Consider the following 25,956-nt stretch of genomic DNA (forward strand, 5'->3'; position numbering starts at 1 on the left):
GATTTTCATCAGATTTGGGGAACTGAGGTCTCAGGTCTGTAGCTGGAAATGAATGCTTTACTTTTGTCTCTGGAGAATGGGAGGTTTCTGGAGGAGATGGAGGTTATTAAAGAAACAAAAATGAATGGACAAAAGGCATCCTAGGCCAGTGAAACACACACATCCCTTCCACTGACCACACTGACCAGGTACAAACCACCTGTGACGATGCTCTGTGACAACATTTTGTGCCCAGACAAAACAGCTCAGGTGCCCAAAGCCTGGAGCTGAATTCCATTCTCGTGGTTTGACTCAGCTGCCAAAGGCCAGGGGCTTACACACTCAGATAAGTTTTGATCTTTAGCAGCCTTGGGACTGAGCAGAAATCTGTTTAATCAGCTGGATTGAAGTGTTCTGCTGCAAGTCACCAGTTTTAAGAAAAGCTGCTGAAGGGAGTCTGTCAGTTCTGCCTGGACTGGTCCTCTTCTTATTCTATTACCCACCAGAAGTGCCTAAAGATGAGACACCCTTCATTACTGCTGCTGGCACCATCTCCCTGGAAAGACACATATTTTGTTCTGTTAATAGATATTTCTCTCTGTTTAACACCAGCTCCCAGATGGATCTGAGCTCCACAGAGAGGAGCCTGTAAAGGCTTATATTATACAGTAGGCTTGTGCATAGATGTGGATAGTAACAGATTTGGGGATTATTTCCACCCCAAATTATCCAGACTGATTTTATTGATTCTGTTCCCTGGTTTAGGTGCCACTGATTCCTTTACTTGCTGAGTCTTGGAGTACTAAATTTAGAATACTCCACAGAAAAGGCAGAAAGTTTTATTTGGAAGCCTCCTGTTTCTGCCCAAGGAGTTTGGGTTTCTCCTGTGCCATTTTCAGTTCCACAGGACTTGCAACTCAGGGAAACAAACATTTGGTGTAAGACATCATCACCTCTTCACATAAGACAAAAATTAACTCCTGTGAACAAAAAAATCTTTCCACTTTAAAGGCTTTTAACTACTGCCAGAGAGAGAATATTGAGGTAGGTGGCCCTTGTCCTCATAGAGTGGATGTTTGCATGTTCTGCAGCTAGACAGCAGTTGCAAAAGGAAGTAAGAAATTTGTTATTCTATTCCAAACAGACATTGGTGGGTAATGCTGTTTTTCAGTGCTCTGCCCTTCAGAGAGATGCTTGTCACTTATACTTCCAGACTGCTTGAAATCACTCTGTAAACTCCCAGATTATTACGTTAAAATACAAAAATTGGTGCTTTAAATACAAATTTTACAATTAAAATACAAAAATTGGTGCTTTACAGCCTTTTAGATATGCCAGCAGTAGATGAATTAAGGCTACATAAGTATTGGAAAATGATGATTAATGTCAGAACTTAAAAATGTATCTGAGAATGAGCAGTTCTGGAGATTTCAAACACTGAGTGACCTTGAAAATTTCCCTGAGCCTCGAGGTTCTCCCTTTAAAACTGCTTCCCAGCTTTTTTGTGTGCCTGTCCAGGGAGATAGCAGATTCATAACCTGCAGTAATTGAAACCAATGTGAATTTCTTGAGTATGACTAATCTTTACCATTCCTTACCAAAAAAGAAAAACAAAAATCACCTAGTCCCAGCCAAGTCTTTATTAATTTTAATATGAAAACATCCACACCTATCATGTCTCCCCTGAGGTCCTCCCAGGCTGCTGCAGAAATGGAGTCTGACTGCTATTGCTTTGGCTAGAGGCTGAGGATGTGAATTCCTCTGGCTAATTGCCTTTTGGATAACCTACAAAGCACCAGGGGTCAGATTCCTGGCCTGGTAATGTTGCCTTGGCTCTGTGCCCCCACTCCCATCGTGGGGAATCCCAGGAGGAGAGTGGTACCAGGTCATTCCTCACAATCTCTGCCTTTTAACAAATCTAAAAGTGGCACCATCTTGGGTAAATCCCCCCCCACAAAAAAAACCCAAAAACAGTGTGATGATCTTTAGCCATGTCTGGGACATGTGGGATTGCCCAGCTGGACACTGAGGAAAAGGAAGAAACAGAATTCCAGGTCAGCCTCTCACCCTGCCTCTCACCCTGCCTGTGTGATGCTATCACACAAACATTCTAAAATCAGATCATACCTGCCTGGAGGTACAGGTAAATACCCCCAGAAGGTGTATCCTTCACCCTGAAATTGTTTGCTCGGGAAATCATCACCAGATGGTGCTGCATGGGGGAGCTTCCCCCATCAGAGCAGGGAAGGAAAGGGAGGCACGTGTGGAGCTCTCCATCCGTGTGAAATATTCCTCACTCCTCAGCAGAGCCTGTGCACACAGTGCTTGGAATAGATGGGGTTGCTGTCCCCAAAAAAGGCCCTGTGACTGTTTCTTGTCACAGAAAAGGGCAGATTTGTGCTAGAAGTCAAAATGAGCTGATCTGCGGGGCCTCTGTGGCCTTTTCCTCACTCACAGAGCCCAGAGGCTTTGCCTCCAAGCTGGAATATTCCCACAGACCTTGCCTTCCCAACCAAAGCTCTTTTGTTAAACAACCCGAATCAATAAAAATCATTAATAGAAAAGAATTGTCAGATGTTAGTCAACAGCCAAAAAGAAAAGAAAAGAAAAAAAAAAACAACCCATCCCCAGACCACAAACCCACAGGATTTTGCAGTCTGAGAGGGAGCACAGGGTGTGGGGTTTGTGAGGGACAGGGCAGGGTGGTGTCACACCAGGAGGGAGGCCCTGGAGTGGCTGCCTGGAGCAGAGGCTGGGCAAGATTGAGAGAATAAAGTGGGTATTTACTAAAGGCCTTCCAAAGGTACATTTTGGGCAGTCAGAAGTCTGCCATGGGCTACACCCAGGATGGACAATGGTCATGAGTTTTTTGCTCAATTATGAGTTTGGTCCATTTGCATTTCAAGGGTTAATCCTCTAATTACAGCTTCAGCTAATGAAGTCATTTACCCCAGCTTGCTCCCCCCAGTTCACTTTTGTTTGTACTTTTGGAGCCTGAGGCTGTCCTTCAGCTTTGTCTGACCAAAATGTGAAGAGAGGAACTAACACTATTCAGAGCTTAGAGTTATCCACTAATTCAGCACAAGATCTGAAAAACAGAAATGCTTAAATCTTAAAGCATCAGCAGGAGCACCCAGCTGCCCTGGAATGACCATCCCTGAGCCCAGGCTTGGGCTGATGTGCTCTAGAGGGAGCCACATCTGTCCTTGCTGTCCCAGATGGAGGTCACCAGCCTCCCAGGCTTTCCAGGAAAGAGGGAGTGGCTGAGGCTGGAGTTACTGAGCGTGGACCACCTGGGAAAGAGAGTGCAGCCAGCACTTGTCCTCTCCCTCTAGGCACTCCACAGGAAGGATTAAGGGATGCTGAGTTGGTTTTGAGCTCCCACCCGAGCTGGCTGTGAAGAAATGGAAGGGCAGGCAAGTAAATGTGCATGTTCTGATATGGAAAAATGGCAACAGCATTTCTGCATTTCAGTCTGTAGCAGAGGTTGGTTCAGGTTACAGCGTTTAGGTCTGGGCTTGAAGCACTTCAGGGTTTGTGTCTGTTTGGGGGTAGGGGACTGCTTTCAGAGCTCACACCTAGACCCTGGTTTTGACTGAGTGCTCTGCAAATTTTATGTATTTCTACCTCTGATGGGGAAAAAAAAAGAGGAAATAATTACCTCTGTGCATTTGAGAAAAAAAAAATCATATATTTGATATGGGAGGGGGGAATCCTACTGTCTTTAAAGGCAAAGTTGGGAAACAGCCACCTTTTATTTCAAGGAGTCAGATTCACACAAACTACAGCCATAAAACACAACAGCAGCCCAAAGAAACCACACAAAACCCTCCTGTATTTTATGCCTCCTTTTCTATTTCAGGTCCTCATTTGCCTAATTACTTCTCAGAGGCTGGCAGAGATTTTCCCTGCAGCGCTGGGCTCTGCTGACTGCAGAGACCCTACCTGGCACACTCAGTCAGTGCGTCAGCATTCTAGGTGGAAATGAATGAAAAATCAATCAGGGCAGCTGCAGTGGGGGCATATTCAACTCTAACCTACTTTGTGCATGGTTTCAAACATTTCCTTGTGTGTTCAGGCTTTTTTTTTTTACTTTTTTTTTTATGGTAAGTGGATCTAAAGTAAAATTGATCTTCCTTAGCCAGCCTAACAAACGTTTTGTCATCTTTGCTGCTGACCTCGAGCAAATTTGCCACCCTGACTGCTAAGCTGAGCTGCAGACTTGATTGAAATGCCAAAACCTACAAGAAGATTGCTTTAATCTTGAGAACCTATCACCAGCAGATTGCATCATGCAGTGGATATAGATACAGTGATAGGGCTTTGATTGTTTTAATTGTATTTGCAGAGCAGAAATAGAGCGGGTCTGGAAAATCAAAAGTACACCAGAACCTCTTTTGGAGCACAGGCACTGCTTATGTGTGGTCTTGCAAGGAGTTTGGCTTAGGAATATTGGTCTGGGCATTTCCTTTTTTTTTTTTTTTTCTTGTTGCATTTCTGCATAGGCAGAGTTAAATATGGATTGCCAGTTTTACTCAGTTAAAGTCCACAATAAAAGGGTCCAATATTCATGCCTAAAAAATTAGCAGCTGTTGTAACTTCTGCCAGCTGAGTGGGTTCAATACATTAAAAAAAAAATTAAAAACCCTCATAAGATCACTGCCCTAACAAGTTGTGCAGTGCAACACTGTAAAGGGTTTCCCAAAATTCACAATCCTCTTTGTGTGTGATGCCCTTACAGTGAAGAAGATTCTTTTGGCTGTAAAGATGAAGACTCTGCTTTTTCTGGTGCTGATCTCTGCCTGTGGGGCTGAACCTCTCCCTGGCAACTCAAGTCTGGAGCATGAAAGAATTGTTCACATTCAAGGTAAGGAAATAAGTGAGAAAATACCAATATTGAGGGAAACAGAATAATGTGCTAAATGATCCTTAATATAACTTTTTTATTTTTATGCTGTCACAGTGTTTTTTAAATACTTATATTTGCTGGTGGCCAAATGTTTTCTTTTCTGGTTCTGTTGCCTTATTGTTTCTCCTAAGAGAAGTCAAAAAAAGAAAGTTGCAGTGTTTAATAGCACTTAGTCACAACCTTGCAAAGGTTAGTGAGTAAAGCACAGCCTGATTTAAGACAAGGAGAAAAAGCATGCATCCCAAAGTAATAAACAACTGCAGTGGGCTGAAATACTTCAGTTTATTGTAGAATAGATTTGATTTTAAGAGGTCTGCTATGCCCAGCTCTCCACAGCACAGATATTTATTGCTGTGGTTCATTTAAAGAGGCTCAGCACATCAGAGATCATCACTGGGCAACATAAGCTGGTAAAAAAAAAAATAAAATAAAATAAAATGTAACTTACCCTGAAAGAAATGTGCCTTTCCTCATAGCTTTAATTCACACTAAATATTATCCTGGCCTTCTGCAGAGTCCTGTTTGAGTCCCAGAGATTATAGCTGTGGCAGGATTGGAGCCTGCAGCACAATGCAGCTGTTTTTTCAGTCCCAGCTCCAGTCCTTGAGGGTTATCCTGCACAAGAAAAATCAGGGGATTTGTGCAGTAAGGACAGGCAGAATGAACAGAAATTTTCCTGCTTTCACCCCTACCTCCCCTCAGCCTGGCTAAAATTAATTTGGCAAAATTAAGAAATGCAGAATTACTGCCCCTCCTCTCTCTGTCTGTCTCTCTCACTCCCCCTCTCTCTTTTTAAAGTTTGATTTATTTCTCTCAACAGCCAGAAAATGGTGCTGTTTGTGTAAATACGAATTTCCAGGCTAGAGCAGGGTACCAGGAAGGGCTGAACGTTCAGGAGTTCACAGGAGAGGCACAGAAGTTAAAGGCACCCTGTACCTATTAAAGCAGGGATTGTCAAGGTCAGGCAAGGAGTAGCAGACAGCTGCTCTCCCTCTGGGGAGACTCAGGATGAAGGTCAAAGGATGTGCTGTGAAATGTAAAATAAGATCTATGTAAAATATGTGAAATGTAAAACAAGATCTATCACTGCTCTGAGATGATGAGCACTTGTTTGCAGGGCAAATTTCAAATTTCAAATTTCAAACATGTGTTTTGCCTTTCCTTGTGTAATGCAGCTTTTTATCTCTCAGGTTTGCTTTATTTGGAAAATGAAATTAGTGTGATATCCAGCACTTTAGTGTAATCCATGAGTCATACATGTCAATTGTTACCAACCCAAACAGTTCAAAGCTGACAGAACTTTCCAGGTGAGCCCTCCTCCCTCCCTGTGAAAACTCACCTGCCCCTCAAGAGTTTATTCCTTGAAGGAGAGCTGGATAAAGATTTAAATTCCAGTTGTACCACAAGCCCTCTCCTGCAGCTGGTTCAGGCTCTGAAATGCACAGGCAGACTCCAAGTCAAAGAGACTGGAACTGCTGGGGACATGGCATTTTTGCTTATGATTTTTGCCATTCCTCTCTGCACTGTGGAACCCCACCAGGGCTGGGATCCCTCTCTGCCCAGTGCTGCAAAAAAAAAAAAAAAAAAAAAAAAATAGAAATCATTAAAAAAACTACACCTGGAGATGGGATGGAGATCAGGGAATACTGCAGAAGATGTTCAGGTGTTTTTAATCACATTAACAAATCCAGCATCCCTCTCCACAGCTGAAATCCAGGAGATGTGTGGCCAAACTCTGCCAGGGTTGCCTGCCTGGGAATGCCTTGGAATCACAGGAGGTGTGAAAGTGATTTCCTGAGGCAGAGAAGGAAACTGTGCTATATTCCCCATTCTTTGCATCATGTAATCTCCTGTAGCCTGAGTTTTATTTGTTGAAAAGCTGGGTTTCAGGTCTTCTCACTGCAGAATCCTAATCCTCCACCTTTATTTTATGGTCTTATTGTTCCAATGCTGCTGTTATTTGGCTCCCAATAATATTTTTTCTTCTTTGAGGTTCACTTTAAAACATCAATAACCCCATACCCCCACAGCTACCATTTGAGTGTGCTTCTTCAAATTCTTCTCCAAGTGTATCACCTCCTGATTACTGCCCTGATTGGAGACTGTAAGGTGTTAATATCAGGAATTCATCTTCACACTGGTTCTCATCTGAATCTTTACTCCCTGAGTGCACCCAGCCAGGATTTTATTCCAGATAAAATCCTCATTTGATCTCAGTGTTTCTGTTTTCCAGTTTCCATGCTTTGTTCTTCAGACCTTGGATCAGACTTGCTGCTCCCAGTCCTGGTCAATAGTCTTTGGGGATAGACAGTATTTGGCAGTCAGTCTCCCTCACTGCCACTTTAAATTAACAACTACAAGCTCTATATCAATAATTTTTCATACTAGAGCTCAGAAAGCTGAGTTTTGCATCCAGCATTAAATGTTATCCTAATATTTCCACTCTTTCTTCAATTATTTTAAATGGCCACTCTCCTCCCTTCAGTGCTGCTTAATAAGCCATGTGAAAATTTTATTTATCCAAAAATCACAATTACTTTATAAGATAAAATTAGTGGAAATATTAGAGAAATTGAACTGAAGGCAGTTCACTGGCCTTTTTTATACTTTTTTTTTCCATATCATTCAGCTCCCTAAACTCTAAGCAAAGGATACATCACATTCCTCAGCCTTATACATTTGTTTTTGTTACATACTTAATATCAGATTACTCTGACTCTCTTTGGCAAATATCTACTTAAACTTATCCCTCTTTCTAGCACTGACTCTATTCCTGTTGTTCAAAAACCTGCCTTCAAAATTTGTTCTAAAGTCCTGTTTGCTGCTGAGGTCAGACTGATTGACTGGTTAATGGTTTAATTACTTTCTTTACATGAATTTGTTATTTTGCTGCTGTCCAGAAACACTTTAGGCACTGTCCTAAGGCGACAGGTGAGGCCACAGCAGTGCCACTAGGTCTGGTGCCCCAGTTTTCTGCCCCTCCATCAGTGTAAAATCTCCTGACACCCACTCAAACTCAGTATTGTCAACCAGAGCAAACAGTGTTTCATAAATTGTTATTGCTCTGCAATCATACCTTGCTTTCATGGACACAGAGCTCTGCCTTTCAAAAGTCCACTCTCTGGAAAAGAGAGGTTTTTTTATTTTTGCTGAACACTTTCCCAGTCTCTAACACTGCAGTAGACATAGGTCTGGGTCTGTGTTCTCTTTTAAACGTTTCAGTTTTCCTCTAGAAATGATTTGCTGGTTTCATCAGCAGCTCTGCTCCTGCTGACAGTGTCAGCTCTAGCTCCTGGTTCTCTCCTTGCTGGCTAATACAGTTAATTTGGACTCAAACAAGTCACAACTTGAACAACTGCAAGACAGTTTTACCTCCCTACTTTTCACAGTGTTTTCAGTTTATTTCCTCTGTCCCAGTTGCTTTTTTAATTTTTTTTTTCTCCTTGGGTTTTTTCCACTAGGCACAAATTTTATAAATTTATAAAGTTTATATTTAAATGAAAAGCTGCATTTTATGTCTTCTGTGGCTTTATTTTCTTAGCTGAAGCCTGTGGTGGATGTCATGGTTTTGCTCTTTTATCCAGGCTGCTTGACCCTCTCCCCTTCGTCTCGTAGTTTGTCATTCCAGTCTCACTTTTGGGGGTAAAATAAATAAAAACCCCAGAAACCCCACACCCCAGAAAAACCTCGTGTGCCTCAGGGAGACCCCAGTTTCACTCTTCAGAAAAACCCTCAACCATAAATGAGATAATCTGGTGAGTGCAAAAATGGGACTGAAGCACCCCTGCACCCATCAACACCCACAAGAAAACAACATTGTCCCCAGCACAACAATGCAATCAGAAACTCAGATTTTCCTCCTGAACACCTGCAAAGTCTCTCTGAGTTTTGAGAGAGGATGGCTCCTCTCAGTGCTCACTGTGTCCATCTCCCTGAGCTGCCAGTGGTGCTGCCCACTGACCAATTATCCAAAAAAAGACAGAGCTCCCCTGGGTGTGGCTGCTGTGGAAAATAAGCAGAGTTGACTGAGCCACCACAGTAATTCCTGAATTAATTACCTAAAGAGAATTAATTACCAAACCTTTAACACTATTCCAGTTTGTTCAGGTGGTAGAAGCACAAGAAAAGGCAGAGATGGGAACACAAAGTTTGGCTCATGGAGCATCAAATTTAACATTTTAGCTTCCCTCTGAATGTACAAAATTCAAATTCATGTTCATCTTCATTCATTTTGCTATGTTTGAGGTGCAAGTATGCACCCCCTTTGCTTATCAAGGTCCCTGCACAGATTTATTTATGCATACCAAAGAAATATTTCAGCATGGAATAAACAGAAAACTTTTAATGCTTCCCAATTGGAGCAAACAAACAAACAAACAAACAACAAAAACAAACCCCTAAGCACACACAAATGAGTTAAATCAATTAAGCAATAGCAAAAGCAGAGGAAATCTTTGACCAGCTCACTCTCCACTATAATGAGTTTTATTTACAGTCCACTTATTTTCCTTCAAATCAAAGGAGCAGCAAAAGAGAGTAAGAATCTGAACAGAGTTTCTGGGCCAGCCAAAGACATGATAAAAGATTAAATTCACTGCTCATCTGACCTCTTACCCTCATTCTTATCTGCTCAAGATAATCTTGATTATCTTCATGCTTTTCCACTTTACTTTTGACTTCTTTCCACCTTTCTGCATTTTCCATTTTCCATGACACTGACATTTCTTTCCATTTCTTTGCCTTTGTGTTTTCTGCTTTATGTCTGGGGTTTTGTTTTTTTTTTTTTTTTTTGTTTGTTTGTTTTTTTTCTTGCCCTTTTGTTTTGCCATTCAGGACAATTTTGATGATGCCACGATGCATTTTCTTGTCCCTTGTTGCAATTGAGCTTTTTCTTTGATTTCCACACAACCTGCTTCCCTCCTCAGATCACGACCTGTTGCAACTGCAGGGGATGGAAAAGTCAGCAGAGAGCAGAAATTCAACCTCCAGAAATTACACACACACCAAAAAAAAAAAAAAAAAAAAAAAAAAAAAAACAAACAAAAAAAGCAAAATACAAAAAACAAAACCAAAAATGAAGGCATCCTGGACTGCATCTTCTAGTGCAGACCTTAACTGATGGGCGCCAGGATATTTGGGTTATTAAAATAAAATATTATTACAGAAACACAAAGGCTCACATGGAGCACAAATTTAAATCATTAATTTGCTCTTGCTGGTTACGTCAGTGGAATTCCACATTTATAAATAGCATTTAGGAATGATTAAGGGACTGGGAGGGCTCCATGCAGTTTCTTTGTAATATTTTGGTTTTGTCAAACAGTCCTGATGCCACCCATGGAGATTTACTTCTGTGAGGAAGGAGTGCAGAGACTTTGCCTTGATTTCTGTTCTGCTCTGCTCTGCGACACCTGATCCCCATGAAATTTATCTACACCCAAGCAAAACACACTTAGAAGTTATTTAAGGCAATAATTTAGGAGAGATGAAGTTTGTTTTTTCCCTGATGGTTTTATGTGCTCTTAGGTCTCCTAGAAACCTAAACCTGAGTTAATATGCCCTCTTTAACAATTCCCCCCCCAAATATGTTACTCAAGATGAGGAGATGGAATCAGCTGAAAAATGTTTTCTCTCAGCCTTGTAATGTCTTTGTTACAAAGACTGATTTCTTCTCTGCCATATATAAACCAGCTGTACTATTTTCTAGCTGTACTATTATTTGGAAACTGGAGCTTCTAAATAAGATTTATCTAGCATTTCTCTTTCCAGTTTTATATCAAAACTTAAGAGGAGTGTGTTGGGGGTGTTCTATCCTCTGTGTTCAGAGGCAGGAACACGGGAGGGGGATCCTTGCCTTTTCTTTCTCATGACACAGCAAAACTGCATTAGTTCCTGAGCCAAAAAACCCCCCATATTTTACCAGTCTTACAGATGATGTATAAAAGATTTTAGGTTTTTTTTTCCCAAAAGTAGAAGTAAAAAGGTAATGAGTTAAAATACATATAGAAAAAATATGCAGTGTGCAAAATGTGTGTGAGTCTCCCTCATGTTTTTCCTCAGTATTCTTTGAGTGATAAACCCACATATTAATTCTTCAATAATACACTTCTCTACATATTATAGAAAACTGGAACCATTGTTGTCACAGAAAATATTTATTAATTGTAAGTAACATTTTAGATTTTTAAAAAATTGAGGGTAGCAACTAGCCACTGCTGTGGGAAGAGTGAGGATATTTTAGCATGAGCTCAAATCCCTGGAAACACCACAGGAAAGCCAGAAACAACTCTGTTTATTTAAAACATAATGGCACAGGATAATATTAAGCTGGGGGCTTGCTAACAGTGTGGAACATTTAGGGAATACATGAATTTATCTGACAAAACACTTCTGTAATGCCATCCCTGGCTCATGATTTTGTTTTTCCTGCCTGTAAAAATGCACATCTTTTCCTCCACTGTCACTTTGTGAGGCACTCCCTGAAAATGCTGGAATAATCAATTTTTTTGGCCAGCTCAGCATAAGACTGTGGGTACTCCTGGTGGATAAAGCAGATAAAGCTGTTTGCCAAGGGTTGTGGTGTGACTCATCCTCTCTGCCCCACACTGTGTTCTTGGCCCTCCAAGCCTTCATTCTGGTGGGCAGAACCCAGTAAAGGGAGAAAAATAAGAAAAGGAAACCAGGAGAAAACCCCATAGCAAAAGTATAATTAAAACACACACACACACACACACACAAAAAAAAAAAAAAAAAAAAAAAAAAAAAAAAAAAAAAAAACAGCACAACAATCAGCCCACAACTAAAAGGAAAAAAAACCCTTAAAACATGTCCAGCAGTAAAATATGGAGCTAAACCAATGAGGCAGCAGGTGAGGCTGAAGTGAGAGCTCCAGCAGAGCAAGTCCCCCTTGCTGTCCTTGGAATGGGAGGAGGAGGAGGAGGAGGGCAGAACAGGTGCTCAGCCTGTGCCTTTTCATTTAAGGTAGCAAAATATCCTTTCCCTTGCAGTTCATACCAGTTTTGGCACTGCTGATACAGCAAAGCCAGCCCAAAAATCAACTTTTTTGAGTGAGTTTTGATTTCTTTCAGGCAGCTTTTCCCTACAGCCTGGGGACAGCCGCTCCCAGAGTCACTTTCTGTCCTGGACAAGCTCTGTTCCATGTGCTGCCTTTGTCATCCTTCTAAGTGCTCCAAGAGGATTAGCAAAAGGCCACAATCTGTCAGAATCAATAGCAGGGAAGCAGGAGTGGAAAAAATACTGCAAATTAGTCACCAGTGGGGCTGGTTCTGTGCTAACAGCTCGGCTGCTGCCTGCCTGACCATGCAAAATGTGCCTGGAAGGGTGGAAAGCCCCACCTGGGAAATCTTTCTGCTCCCAGTTCTGCCCTTGGAGCTGAGAGCAGAGCCAGTCACCGGGGTGTTGTCACCTCTGTCCCCAGCAGAAGGAGCAGCTGGAAGCTGCCCAGCTCTGCTCTTCCACCCCCTGAGGCTCAGGAGTGGCACACCTGAGCTGCCTTGTCCCCAGCCAAGACCCAGGCTGTGCTGTTTGCAAGGACAACTCCTCAATGAGGGCCATGCCCTCCCTAATCCAGGGGTTTCAGAGTTCACAGCTGTTCACCCCACAAGTTCTCTGATGGCATTTCTGAAGGAAGCAGAAATGTCTGGGGAAAAAGTGTTATCCTCCTCAAGTGACCACACCTGGATGTCCCATCCTTTTTCCTTCTTGCAGTCACCTTCCAGACACTCCTGCCATTTAGGGACAGAAATAACTTTATTTACAAGGCTTAGCCTTGCCAGGATGCCCACGAGGGGAGCAGCCAGGGATCCACCACCCTTCAAACCCATGTTTCCTCCATCTCCCATCACTGTTTCACAAGAGATCAGCCTTTGTCTCACTAGGACAACCCAGGAAGAAGTATTCATTGCTCATTTGAGCTGAGTTTCACAACACTAAAACCAGAGACAATTGCATATTTTAAATGAAGGAATTCTGCTTTGTTCTCTGCTTGGTTTCTTGGGGTTTTGGGGTTTTTTTTAATTTGTCAGCTCCAGGAAGAGTAAGGCCATTCATTCTGCCATGCTCCCAGAAATGTGCAGTTTAGGTAAATTTGGCCCTGGCTCTCACTGGCTACTGGATAATGAAGACTTCTAGGCCTCCTGCCAAACCCCTGTCATCTCATTTTCAATCCCAAGTCCCTGCTGCCTTTATGTCTTCTAGCCCGAGCTGTGCCTCATTCCCCAGCCTGACATCTGCTTTTCCTGGAGAGGCAGAGATCCTTCCTCCTCTCCCAGATCTAGGAGAAGTAGCAGCAGCAATGTAATTTTCTGCCTCACTGTCTTTCCAGTGAGAAAGGCACATCATCCCATTTTCTGTAAAAAAGAACTGGCTTTTGCAAAACTTGTGAGTGGAGACACATTTCAGGTGTCACATCTCCCTTGGAACCTCCAGGATCAAAGGAGATATTCCAGGATGAGAAAAAACATAACTTTCAATTTCCTTTTCCTTTCCTTTTCCTTTTCCTTTTCCTTTTCCTTTTCCTTTTCCTTTTCCTTTTCCTTTTCCTTTTCCTTTTCCTTTTCCTTTTCCTTTTCCTTTTCCTTTTCCTTTTCCTTTTCCTTTTCCTTTTCCTTTTCCTTTTCCTTTTCCTTTTCCTTTTCCTTTTCCTTTTCCTTTTCCTTTTCCTTTTCCTTTCTCCTCTCCTCTCCTCTCCTCTCCTCTCCTCTCCTCTCCTCTCCTCTCCTCTCCTCTCCTCTCCTCTCCTCTCCTCTCCTCTCCTCTCCTCTCCTCTCCTCTCCTCTCCTCTCCTCTCCTCTCCTCTCCTCTCCTCTCCTCTCCTCTCCTCTCCTCTCCTCTCCTCTCCTCTCTCTCCTCTCCTCTCCTCTCCTCTCCTCTCCTCTCCTCTCCTCTTCTTTTATCCTTCCCCTTCACTTTCCCTTTTCCCTTTTCCCTTTTCCCTTTTCCCTTTTCCCTTTTCCCTTTTCCCTTTTCCCTTTTCTTATCCTTTTCTCCTCCCAGGTTACCATCCCCTCTGCTCTCACAACTACTCAGACTCAGCTGGTGGCTGCTGCAGGAGGGGTGGGAGGCAGCCAGCAGGGAGGAACATCCCCAGATTGGGGTGCTGATGCTGGAGTCAGAGGTGACAGTGCTCTGGGCAAGCCTCCAGGCCCTGCTGGCACAGCCAGGGTTGTTAGAAAGAGTGAGCATTAACAGCCTGACTCACAGCCTCCCAGTGCTTTCTGCTAATATTTATTAACTGGACTATTTCAGTATTTAATGCCCAACGTAGCTGAGCTCTGAATCAGATTTCTTGGTAATAACCACCCCAAAGCACAACATTTCTCCTCCCAAGGTGGACAGAGCACTGTGGTATGTCTTTGTCCCCAAAGGAAACAGGAAAATTTGCAGACAAACTGTGCTGGCTGTCTTCACTTTCCTCCTCCTCCTCCTCCTCCTCCTGTGGAAACTGCTGGTAAAGCTTTCCATGGTGCTTTGCCTCAGATCACCTCTCTCCTTGGATGCTCTCCTCAGGAATGGATTACTGGAGCATCCCTGAGCCTCTGGAAAGGAGGGCAGTGAAAAAGAACATCATTTAAAAGGGTCTGCAGGCAACCTGCTCTGCAGCTTTGCTTTTTCACCAGGCAGGAAGGTCTCCCACCCTGGCAGAACACCTTGCAGCACTCAAATTTGCTCATTCCTGAGGAAGCTGGAGCCCTGACCTGTGCAGGGAGCAGCAATGCTCTGGACACAGCACCTCCCATCAAAGAGCTGCGCCTTTGGGACACCTGTTTTCCCCAAGCAGATGCACATTTGCTCTCAGCAAGCTTGTCTTTGCAGTTACCACCCTCATTTTGTGTTTGCATAAACACAAATCCTGCATTCCCTGGGGTGCAGCTCAGTGCAGCAGTGGGCAGAGAGGGAAATCCAGTTGAGGCTGCAGTTTGGGCAGGTATTTAGTTTAACCACAGTCTCGGAAGCCTGGGACAGTCTGGAGGGAGCCAAAAGTCTCTCTGCATGGCCCTCATGCTGTGGACACACCACAGATTCCTGCAGTGCTGTGGACAGACAGCTGGAGGGGTGGGATAGACACTTTGCATCCATCCCAGTCCTTCCCTCCTCCTGCCACCCCCATCTCCCTGGCTGGCGACATTTCTTCATCAGTTTTGTCTGAACCAACCCAGAAAATTGCTGCTAGCCTTCACAGGGCCACCCTCTCAGCAGTCTCTGTGGTTTTTTGGGAGCTGACCCACAGCCTTTGCTGGATTCAGAGAGAGCCAGGTGGAGCCTCAGAGCGGGGAATGGCATTTTTGGGCAGCCACATCGACTTGCTGAACATGCACAGGGGGTTGCAAAGTCTCTTTTCACAGCCCGTGAGTGCAGAGTGAGGTGGTTTATTGTGGGTTTTCTGAGCAAGCTGGTAATTTATTGGGGGTTTTGGTCACTGTCTCAGGGGTCAAGGACAGCAAACCCAATGGGAGTGCTGAACTTGCTCAGTTTTGCAAACTTCACACAAGGAACGAAGCAAGAGGTACTGAAAGGAGGCAAAACTCTCACTTTTGGGTATGTCTGCTGACTAGCACATGAAATCTGCATTTTCCAGGGTTTTCCCAAGGCAGCGTAGCCTGTAAAATCCCCAGACACTCAGGGCTGGAAGAGACCACCTGCCCCAGCTGACTGTCCTCAGCAAAATTGTTTCACAGGGCAACATCTGCTGCTGAAGGAAAGGAAAGCAGGAAAGCTGGGGTGAGGAGGAGAGGAGACAGACAGTCACATACATGAAAAGTGAGATCAAAATGTGAAAGATAAAGCAGTGACAAGTTTTTAGGAGGTCAGAGAAAAAATATGAGGAAAAACCACATTGGGTTTATAATCAAAGGTTAGATAAAAAGACAAATACAAATGCCTAAAATATCTACTTTAGAATTTTGCTGACACTTTTTGTGTCAGTATAAATAATGCTGTTTGATACATTAATGGTTTTTCTGCTTTCTGAGTGGGATTCTCTGCATCCCAGACTGTGAGGAGCTCTGTGTGCTGCTGCCTGAATAAGCAGAATCCCTCCAGAAAAACTGAATTATGAAAATAAAAAATAAAGCATTGAAATACAACTCTTGAACAAGGAAAATATGGGAAGGGTTTTGAAGCCTTTTGTGGGTGATGGCATTCATTCATCAGCAATAGAACTCTGTAAATCTATTTACACAACTCAATCTTTATGAGTATAGGATGGTCTCTGCCTGTGTGAGGGGCACTGAGATGCTTTGAGCACAAATAATTAAATAATATATTGGAATATTTAATATCTATTATAATATTTAAAATTAAATTATATTAATTAAGTAATTAAATGATAATAACGAATATCTATAGCTGGTTTATAAACCTTATTACTGAATAGGTCCAAAATGATTGCAGGGTAATGATCCTGCAGATGCAGCTGGTGAAGGCTGCCCTAGAACAGAGGCTGGGCAGAGTCCCAAAATAAAACAGGGATTGATTCCAAGGATCTCCTCCATGGATCCACCTTGGGCAGCACCAGAGCCCAGCCAGGGCTGCACCCAAGATGACCCAAAATGGTCCCAAAATGGACACGGGGTCTCTCCCTGGGATCAGTTCTGCTCCATTTGCACCTTGCAGTTCACTGTCCCATCCCAGCTTTAGCCCAGGCAGTCCCACCCTGCTTGTTTTTCTCTCTTCAATTTACTGTTTATAATTTTTGGGCCTGGAGCTTGTAGCTGTTGTCTTCGGTCAAGCTGGAAAAGCAATTGTTTTCCTTTTCCAAGGGAAAGGAGTCTACCTACCCTGGGAGGAGAACTTGCCTACACTAAACATGAAGCTCAGAGCTACACAGTAAAGCAGCACAGAATCTGAAAAATAGAAAAGCTAAAACTTAAGGCACCAACAGATTGACCACACCCATTCTGTAAAAGGAAGACCACAAACCAATTCTTGGAGAGCGGGTTGTCGCAGACATATTTTATGAAAAATGCTTTCGTTAGGATCCTTTCTCCTGGGAAGCTGGGAAGCTTCAGCTTCTTCATGTTTTGCTGCTTTGGAATGTGATTTGGAAAATTGTTTACCCAGCATGTGAAATGGTTTTACTTGATGACCAATGGCAGCCACCTGTGTCGTGGCTGTGAGCAGTCACAAGATTTTATTATCATTCCACTCTTTTCTTGCTTGCTAGGAATCCTTTCTTCTATTCTTTTAGTATAATTTTAATATATCATTTCCTTTTAATATAATATATATAATAAAATAATAAATCAGCCTTCTGAAACATGGAGTCAAGATTCTCATCTCTTCTCTCGTCCTGGGACCCCTGAGAACACCACCACAGCGGGTGTCAGGTTTTTATTTTGACCTTTTCCTCCTTCAATCCTACAGAAAATGGGCCCCGTCTCCTGGTGGTAGCAGAGCAAGCCAAGATCTTCTCCCACCGTGGTGGCAACGTGACACTGCCATGCAAATTCTACCACGAGCACTCCTCCGCCGCCGGCTCAGGAACACACAAAATCCGCGTCAAGTGGACCAAACTCACCTACGATTACCTCAAGGAGCTGGACGTGTTCGTGGCCATGGGGCACCACAGGAAGAGCTACGGGAGCTACCAGGGCAGGGTGTCCCTGCGGGAGAGCAGCGAGAACGACGCCTCGCTCGTCATCACCAACATCAGGCTGGAGGACTACGGCAGGTACAAGTGCGAGGTGATCGAGGGGCTGGAGGATGACACGGCAGTGGTGACCCTCAATTTGGAAGGTAGGTGATGCCCTGGGCCACGCCTGGAGTGGGATTGATGTGGTGTTAGGCAATTCCGGGGTCTTGGGGCCTCTTTCTGATCTGAGTGACCCTGAGAAAAGTTGGAAAGTCTCTTTTCCCAGCCCGGTGCTCGAAGAAGGAGTCAGAACACTTCAGTTCTCGGTCTCAAGGTTATTCATTGTTCCTTATCTATAAATTTTTTTTTTCTGTCCAGCTGAGGTCTGTTCAGCAGGTCAGACAGAGGCATTCTCCCTGCCCCCAGGGCGGTGTTATGTCTTTATACTAAAAACTACGTGTACAATATCTACAATTACTTTCCAATTCCCTCTCACCTGTGTTAGACAGTGAGCTTCTACTCTAAACCAATCCAAAAGTGCCACCATCACAGCAGAAGGTGAAGGCCAAGAAGAAGGGGGAAGGCTGGACACACCCAAATCCCTCCATTTTGCCCCCTGAACTCCCATTCTAGAAACCCCAAAATCCACTTTTTCACCCCTTGATGAATTTACTGTCATTCTACTTCATTTGTCGTGGCTTGCAGATCTTCATCTAAGGTTGGTAACTTGCTCCACAGGTCATAATCAAAACCACAGGCAGCTTGGGCTCTGTGCCAGAGTCTCTGAGACCCCTGGCAGGTGTCTTGGCTGCTCAGGACAGCCAGAGGGATGTCCTGGGTTCCGACATTCCTGGGTTTTTTTTTTCTCCTCCTGCCTGACGTCGCATTATCAGATGCTGCATTATTGCTGATGTTGTGTTATCACAGATTTTGTGTAACCACTGATTTTGTGTTACCACTGATTGTGTCACCACTGTTTTTATGTGCTATCAGTGATAACAGCAATCTGAGGAAGCAGAATTCATTGTGCTCTGGGGAATCTTGGCCTGACAACAATCATGAATTGGAACGTGGTCCTGGCTACTATAACTTTTGCTGGCCTACGGCATTTCCAAATTCCAGCCAGACCTGGAGTGAGAGGAGCCAAGAAAGGACAAGCAAAGACAGTGTTGACAGTTCCATGTGGTTTTGATTTTCTCCTGTCATTTTGCAGAAGCAGCTGCATCTTTTTACCTAGGTGAAATTATACCAAATTCCCCCCAAATGGTAATTTTCCGAAACTTTGGGATATTTTACATTATCAAGCTTCTTTTAAGGATAAAAAAAAGTTACAGTAGTTATCCAGAGACAGTTTGCATTTTTTCAGCCTTTTAATTAGATAAATTAGATCTTTATATTGTTTGCCAAGACAACTCCTACATCTAGTGTCTAGTCATTTTCTTCAGCATTATTCTTGAAAACAGTAGAGTTAAAAGGTAATGAAACAGGTTTAAAGAGGACAAAATTTCAGTTTTCCTTACTTCTTATGCAATTCAGATACATTTTATGAGTTTCAATACACATAAAAGTGTTTGACCCTTTCTTCTGTTTTTCTCAAAGCACTGCACTGAACACAGAAATAATCAAAAATTTCATGAGGACATATCACATACTCTTACACTCACCAGAAGTGTATGCCAGAGGAATCCTGAGAAAGGGAGAAGAAAAAGAAAAAACAGAGAGAGGAAAAAGGGGGACAGAGAAAGTGGGGAAAAAGGGGGGAAAGAAAAAAGGGAGGAAAAGAGGAAAAAGGGAAAGTGGAAAAAGGGGGAAAGGAGAAGGAGAGAAGGAGACGGAGAAGGAGAAGGAGAAGGAGAAGGAGAAGGAGAAGGAGAAGGAGAAGGAGAAGGAGAAGGAAAAGGAGAAGGAGGAAAGGAAAAGGAGAAAATAAAAGGGAAAGGGTAAAGAAGGAAAGGATGAAAGGAAAAGGAGGAAGGAAAAGGGGAAGGAAAAGGAAAAGGAAAAAGGAAAAAATAAAAAGGATACAGCTGCCCTGCACAATAAGAATGTCTGAGTAGTTCTTGGAACCAAGTAAATATAATGGGCTTATTTTACTTCTTTACATCTCTTCTTCCATTCCTGGCTGGAGGCCACAGAAACTTCCCATTCTGGATTTCAGGGAAACCCTGCCCAGTTTCCATGCCAGTGGGATAGTACAATTAGGTTGTCCTACCCCACATAATTCATCTTTAACAAGAATGTACCCTGTTCTTTTCAAACTCATGAGATAAAGAGAACTGGACACTTACATTTTCAGCTTAAGTTCTCTAAAGCAGTTATGAGTGAAGACAGAAAGGAGCTGGAGGAGAATAAATCTTTATTCTTCTGTGCTGGCCAAAAGCTCTCGTGTGTTCAACCTCCCCTCCACTGGGGCAGGCTCTGCAGGGGCTGCTCAGCCCCTGAAGGGAGAAAATTCCTCTTGGCAGGCTCAGATTTACCTGAGTGAAACAGCTCTCCTCACCTGCCCAGGCTCTTGCTTCCTCTGCAGCAGCATTTCATTATTTTTCTGCTGTGAAAAGCAAGGGAACTGTGCTGTGAATTCTTCCTGCTGTGCCTGGGAAGGGGAGATGCTGATGGACGGGGAAGCAGAGCAAGTTTGCCTGCAGCTTGGTACAAATGCTTGTGCACATGCAGAAATCCATACCTGAAATTCATTATTGGCTTAAAGCTGCAGTGAGAAAGCAGTGGGAAATCATTTCTTTGCTGCGTGCAATAACACAAGGGAGACTTGTTTAAAGAAAGGAGATTTTCTATCTTTTTTACTGTCACTGTTTTGTAATACAGCACCAGCCTTGGATACAAGGCCAGGGTCCCTCCCCCAAAATAAGGAAATTCATAAGTAGAGGAAGAATCACATTTCTTCAGACAAGTGTGTTCCAACCTGTTCTCAAATGAAAGTTTATCTATTTTAACCAGTGTCTGACTAACATAAGGAACAATGGTTTTTCAGTGATTTTTGCCACACCTGAGACAGGTGTAAGGCTGTTCATTGCTGGCTTTGGGGAGTGGTGTTAAACTGGAAGAACATTTTCTTTTCAAAACCTCATGGTAAAATGTAGCATTTCAAGTAAGATAAGAGTGGTGAGAGTTTCAGTGTCAGCCCTGCTTGTGTTGACTAAATCCAGTAATTCTGGATCTATGGTACACTGAAATTTCCTAATAAAAAGATAAGTATTAAAATACAATAATATTACAGTGGAGATATATAACTGATAGAATATATTCTATTTGCATGGCCCTGTGCTGATTTTTTCAACACCCCTGCATCTTTATGTAGTGCTGGGGTTAATTTCCATTTCATGAATTTGAGCAAAGCAGAACAGCACAGGGAAAGAAAAAACCCCACAATATTTGGGCAAAAATTAAAATAGATCAGCCCATTTCAACGTTCTACAGCCTGGTGTAAATAATCAGGTTAATCTCACAGTGGGAGTGATTTGCATCAGTAGCCTGATGTCCTAAGGTGGTGGCCTCAAGGATGTCAACTGGCAGCAGGAAAAAGCCATTTACACCCACGTGAGCTCCGAGTACAAAACCCATGGCTGTGTTTCAATACCAAAATTCTTGACCTCCACCTCCATGGACCTTTTTCCTTCTCCCACTGTGATAACATTTTATTCTTTCTAGCCTTAAAGGCCTCCTGGGGTTGTTATTAAATAAACCATTCATAATAACTGGGCACTTTCAGCTTTGGAAAAAACTCTGAAGTTAGAGTCTGTCTGAATTTGTTACATGCCTCACACTTCTCTGATTTGTTTTCTTCTTTTTTATTTATTGGGAACCACAGCATTTTTCCCTAGACCAGAGACATTGTGCTGAGCACCAGCTAAAGCTCAGAACTGGGACCCACTGCAGTTTTCCACAACCACCAGCTTCAGGATCTGTTCATGCCCTAAATCATGTCCTGATTTTCATCCTGCTTGCAGCCTGAAGTACCAGGACTGGCCTGAGAGCTTTTCAGGGCTGGTCTGGGCTCAGCAGCTGCAAGAAGTGCCAGCACTGAGAAAAGCAGAATATTCTTTATGGAGAACCAACCTCACCACCAAAGCCATCTTCCCTCTGAAATGGCCTTACTCTCCTCCTGCCATAAAATATGGATCATGAGTTTTACACTCTTTGCTCAGTGCCCTGAAAGCCAAAAGCCTGATATATTAAAAGGTCTCTGACAGCAGGCAGATATTGTTGTCCGAGCTGTGAGCAAAAAAAGAATTCTTAGCTCACATTAAATTTTATTTACAGCAGCTTTTTACAGTCCTACACTAAATTTTCTTGATGTTGGCGCTTTGCTAGTTTATTTCCTCACGAATACCTGGCACTGTAATGAATCTTACTGCTCCAGGTGTGTGAGTTTGGCCTCCCAGGCTCCAGCCCTCAGGTGCCATCCAGGCACAGGTTTTGTGTGCCCTCCCTGCAGGGGAACCAGGGGAGGGGGGACAGAGAAAGTGGGACAATGCTAAACAGCCAAAGGCAGGCTTTTACCAAATTAAAATTATTTTTTAATAGTCTCTCTCTCTTCAAAGGGAGGTGAGAGTTGAACACAGTAAGTTTGCAATACAGGCTATAAAATTATTACATTTTACATCCAACACTACTGGGAATTTGAAGATCTGGATAAAATCATTAAAAGCCTCTGTAGAAAGCAGCTTCTAGATAGAACCTAACTCTTCGTGTGGCTCCCCAAGAAACAAAAACCACCAGCATTCATGTTCTTGCTTTGAGGTATGTTGGCCTTTAGGTCCAAGAAAGAAAAAAAGAAAAAAAAAAAACAAAAAACCAGGCATCTCTTTCAAAACCAGACTCTTTAGTTCAAAAGAGCTCAAGCAGGTCCATAAGCTTCATATAAACAAACTTTTTCAAACTGTCAAAACAATCATTTTTTAATCTGTTCATTTGGCCTTCAGCTGGATGTAAGCATTAGGGAATTCAGAGTTGAAACCAGCAGGAAATCCACTCTGTGCTCTCAAGAGCAGGAGAAATCAGATTTAGCCTAATAATGTCATATTTGTTTCCTCTGTGTGTTGCTGTTCCATCCATACCCACACCACAAAAAACCCACATATTTCTAATATCCTCTGTGTGATAATCTGTTCTACTCTCTGAAAAACTGATTTTATAGGACACACCTTTTGTGGGTGCCTGGAACAAAAACCAAAGAGGGATTGTCAAGAGTGAGTCATGGCAGACCAATGTCATTCCTTCTGTGACAGGGCTTTGCAGACAGAGCTGTGGTTGCACATGCTCCAAGAAATGGTCCTTGAATCATGCAGGTGAAGCAAAAACTCAAAAAGCTGTCTGAAATTGATGACACAAAAGTAAAGAGTCAAAAATATTTAGGAGTAATTAAGCCAAGAAGAACAGAGAAAGGCAACTGTCCCCAAATTTTTTATAGAGGCTGTAGAAATACAAGGGAATAATCTGCCCTGGGCCAGATCAGTGTATTTTATAAGTTTTTATTGGTTAGAACCCCACTGACAGTTATGGGATGCTGCAGAGACACAATTTCAAGGCTCAGTTTCATTTTTAGGGAGATTGACACCTGAGGTTGACAGCCAGTGGCTGGATGATCAGACATCTAAAAGTTCTGACAGGCAGGAAAATGGAGATGGAGGCTCTGTGAAAATGAGGGGGTCACCAGTTTTTATGGAATTTTAGGAATCCAGCAAGGAAAATTTTGCCATTGAGTGTATGGACTTGCCTGCATAAAACTGTGCCCTACTGTACAGTAAATAACAAACCCTACTGTTGCCCCATGTTTGCACTGGCTGCAAGAAAACTTACTCTTCAGTTTTGGCTAAAACTCAAGGAAGCCTTTTTCTTTACTCCAGCTGTGAAAAGGCATTTTTTCTTTTTTTTTTCCCCCCATATGGATCACCAGAAATTTGTGTTATTGTTTCCACGTGTCAATACTCTTGAAACTGCTAATTGTGGGTGGTGCTGGCTTAATTAAGACACATAAATCATTACAGGGGTTGAACTTTCTGAGGTTATTTCCTCACCTTGTTGTCCTGGGTAAGTGCTACAGCTCCTTGCACTGACAGTGTGTTTGAAGTGACTATTTACACTGAATTTTAGGGGGTCATGTATGGGGTACATATAAGACTCTGAAATACAAACAAGACAAATACACTCTCAGAAAAACACAGCCAGTGCAGAAGAGTTGAACATTTGCTCACTTGAATGAGAAATCCATAGAAATGCTGGTGTTGCTGTGGGGAGGATATATAATACATCCAATTTTGGTAGAAATCCCAATTTCCATTACTGGATTCATTTTCTAAACTGCAGTTGCTTGGTCACAGGTGCATGCATCCCCTGGTTTCTCACTGACAAATTAATTTTCTGCTGAGCTGATGTGTCTCAGGCTCTTCCTGTCTCTTTTGGGAGCAAGGAGGTCCTTCCCTGGGGGCAGAACCTATTCCAGAGAACCGTGGCTGTGGGAGAGCAGCCACACCATGATTCCTTATAATGGAAATTAATATCCCCACTCAGCCTCCGCATGGGTAGGGATTGGAATCACCAAGGTCAAGCTAAGGCTCCTCAGCTCTGCCTCCCCACAAGTAACCAGATTTGAACCTTCTGAGGCTGGAAGTTTTTGCCTCCCTTCCATTTTTTAAGCTGAATTTGTTAAGGTTTGGGAGGGGGTGTTTTGTCTAGTGGCAGAGCGCAGGGCTGGAGTCAGAAATTGAAGCTCAGCCTGTGCTTTGGGAACAGCAAGGAGCCTGAGGACAGCTTTTGTCCATTCAGGAACAGATGGGATGTATTATACTTTGATGGGTTTGTAAGGCCCAGGACCGAGGAAGACGCCCTGCCATTAACTAAAGATCAGCCCTGCTAAAGTGTAAAAGAAAGGGGAGATGAATATCGAGCTCTCACTGTGAATTTCAGAAAGGTGTCATAGGGAAGTGAAGGGAAAAAAAAATTTAACAAAGCTGCTAGGTAATTCAAAGCTGCACAAAGCACAGGCCCAGTCCATTTTCCTCAGCAAAATTAGCCCTGGCCACCCCCAGCTGCAGGGTGAAATTAATGCTAATCAGTTGCAGGCTTGTACTGCAGATGAACTCCAACAAAAAATCAGCTTCTATGTAGTCTGCTCCAATATAGCCCAAAGCTAATGTTACAGTTTAGTGCATATTTATGTTATAAAAACATTATGTCCCAAACTGTCAAACTCAGATTTGTAACACATTTACATACACAGTTTAGCCCCTTTTGAAAAGTGATTTTGAAAACCTTGAGGAATCAAATCTGTTTAAATAGTTATCAACTAGTTGCTGCTCAGTTTTTAGAAGTATGTAAGTTTATATCTTGATCTTTCCTACTTGTAGGGTGTTTTTTTAATGTATATGCAAATCAAACACATGTACTGGAAAAGGAGTCTGTTGTCTGGGGAAATGTAGTTCTGAAAAAAATAAGAAGTATTAGATTTCTAATAAAGTAAAAAGGCTTGGATTCCTATTGCATTTGCTAAATTTTCATTACACCCAGTGATATTTCTACCCATTAGCACTGATGAGGAATGGATATTTTTTTAACAAAGATATGATGAAGGAAAGACAGAGATCCAGAAAAATAGGAAACATTTCAGTGTCTGGTTTGTGAAGTTGAATTTAAGACACGTTGTGTTACATTACATTCGTACACTGCAGTTCAGAGCATCACATAACAGAAAAGCCCTTCAACACAGGATTTACAAAAGGAAAGAACTGAAGCAGACTCTCTAGCTAATTGATGAAGGAGAGCAAAATACTGTTTATTATCACCCTGCCAAGTTTACATTTGCATGCTTTATTTTCTTGGACCAAGTCACTGAGGTTTAGTAATAGCCAAGATTTTGTTAAACAAAAATAACACTTGGACGACACAAGGGCGAGGGAGAGAAGAGGAAGCAAGGGGACTTTAGGAAACTGGTGGAACAGATACAGAAATGGGTTAGAATGTTCTGAAAGAAGAGTGGCTTCATCACATGGTGACTGCCTTGCTTGACCACTGGGCAATTTCTCTATCCTATTCTGCACTGCCCTGAGGACAAAGACATTGTTATAGACAAGAGGATCCAATGGCAGGAAAAAAGTAAAAAGGAAGGTGGATATTTATACCAATGCAAAGTTTTTGGCTCATGTGTTATCTTGTCTTCAGTGCCCCCAAGTCCTACAGCACTCAGTTGTACAGAGATGTCTGAGGATAAACATTCTGAGCTGGATCTTCTCTAATACCATTTTATTTCAGCCTATTATGAGACTGGGATAAAGCCTACTGTAAAATTTAGGTCTGGGTTAAGTTTCCAAGCCCTGCCAAAGATTAGGGTGGTCTGATCCAAACTTTTGTTTCAAGTCTCTCTTTTCTGTTTTATCAAACCCACATGGGGAGGTGGTTCTTCAGTGCTTTCTGCTTTCATGCTCCAAGGAGCACTGTTTAACTTCTGATCTTTTCCATAAAA

General features: G+C 42.7%; 1 protein-coding gene across 2 annotated transcripts in view; it reads left to right on the forward strand.

Moving 5' to 3' along the window:
- Window positions 1–4,728: 4,728 nt before the first annotated feature.
- Window positions 4,729–25,956, forward strand: part of HAPLN1 (hyaluronan and proteoglycan link protein 1) — a 32,333-nt gene continuing 11,105 nt past the window's right edge. Inside the window, exons 1-3 of one of the 2 annotated variants that reach the window (XM_059874196.1) lie at window positions 4,729–4,846; window positions 5,296–5,298; window positions 17,273–17,644. In XM_059874196.1, the coding sequence (XP_059730179.1) occupies window positions 4,747–4,846; window positions 5,296–5,298; window positions 17,273–17,644 (475 nt within the window). In that variant the 5' untranslated portion in view covers window positions 4,729–4,746. The remainder of the gene's footprint in view (window positions 4,847–5,295; window positions 5,299–17,272; window positions 17,645–25,956) is intronic. The other variant, XM_059874197.1, reaches the window with a different exon arrangement.

The sequence above is a fragment of the Haemorhous mexicanus genome, chromosome Z, assembly GCF_027477595.1.
Source record: "Haemorhous mexicanus isolate bHaeMex1 chromosome Z, bHaeMex1.pri, whole genome shotgun sequence".
Taxonomy (NCBI): Eukaryota; Metazoa; Chordata; class Aves; order Passeriformes; family Fringillidae; genus Haemorhous; species Haemorhous mexicanus.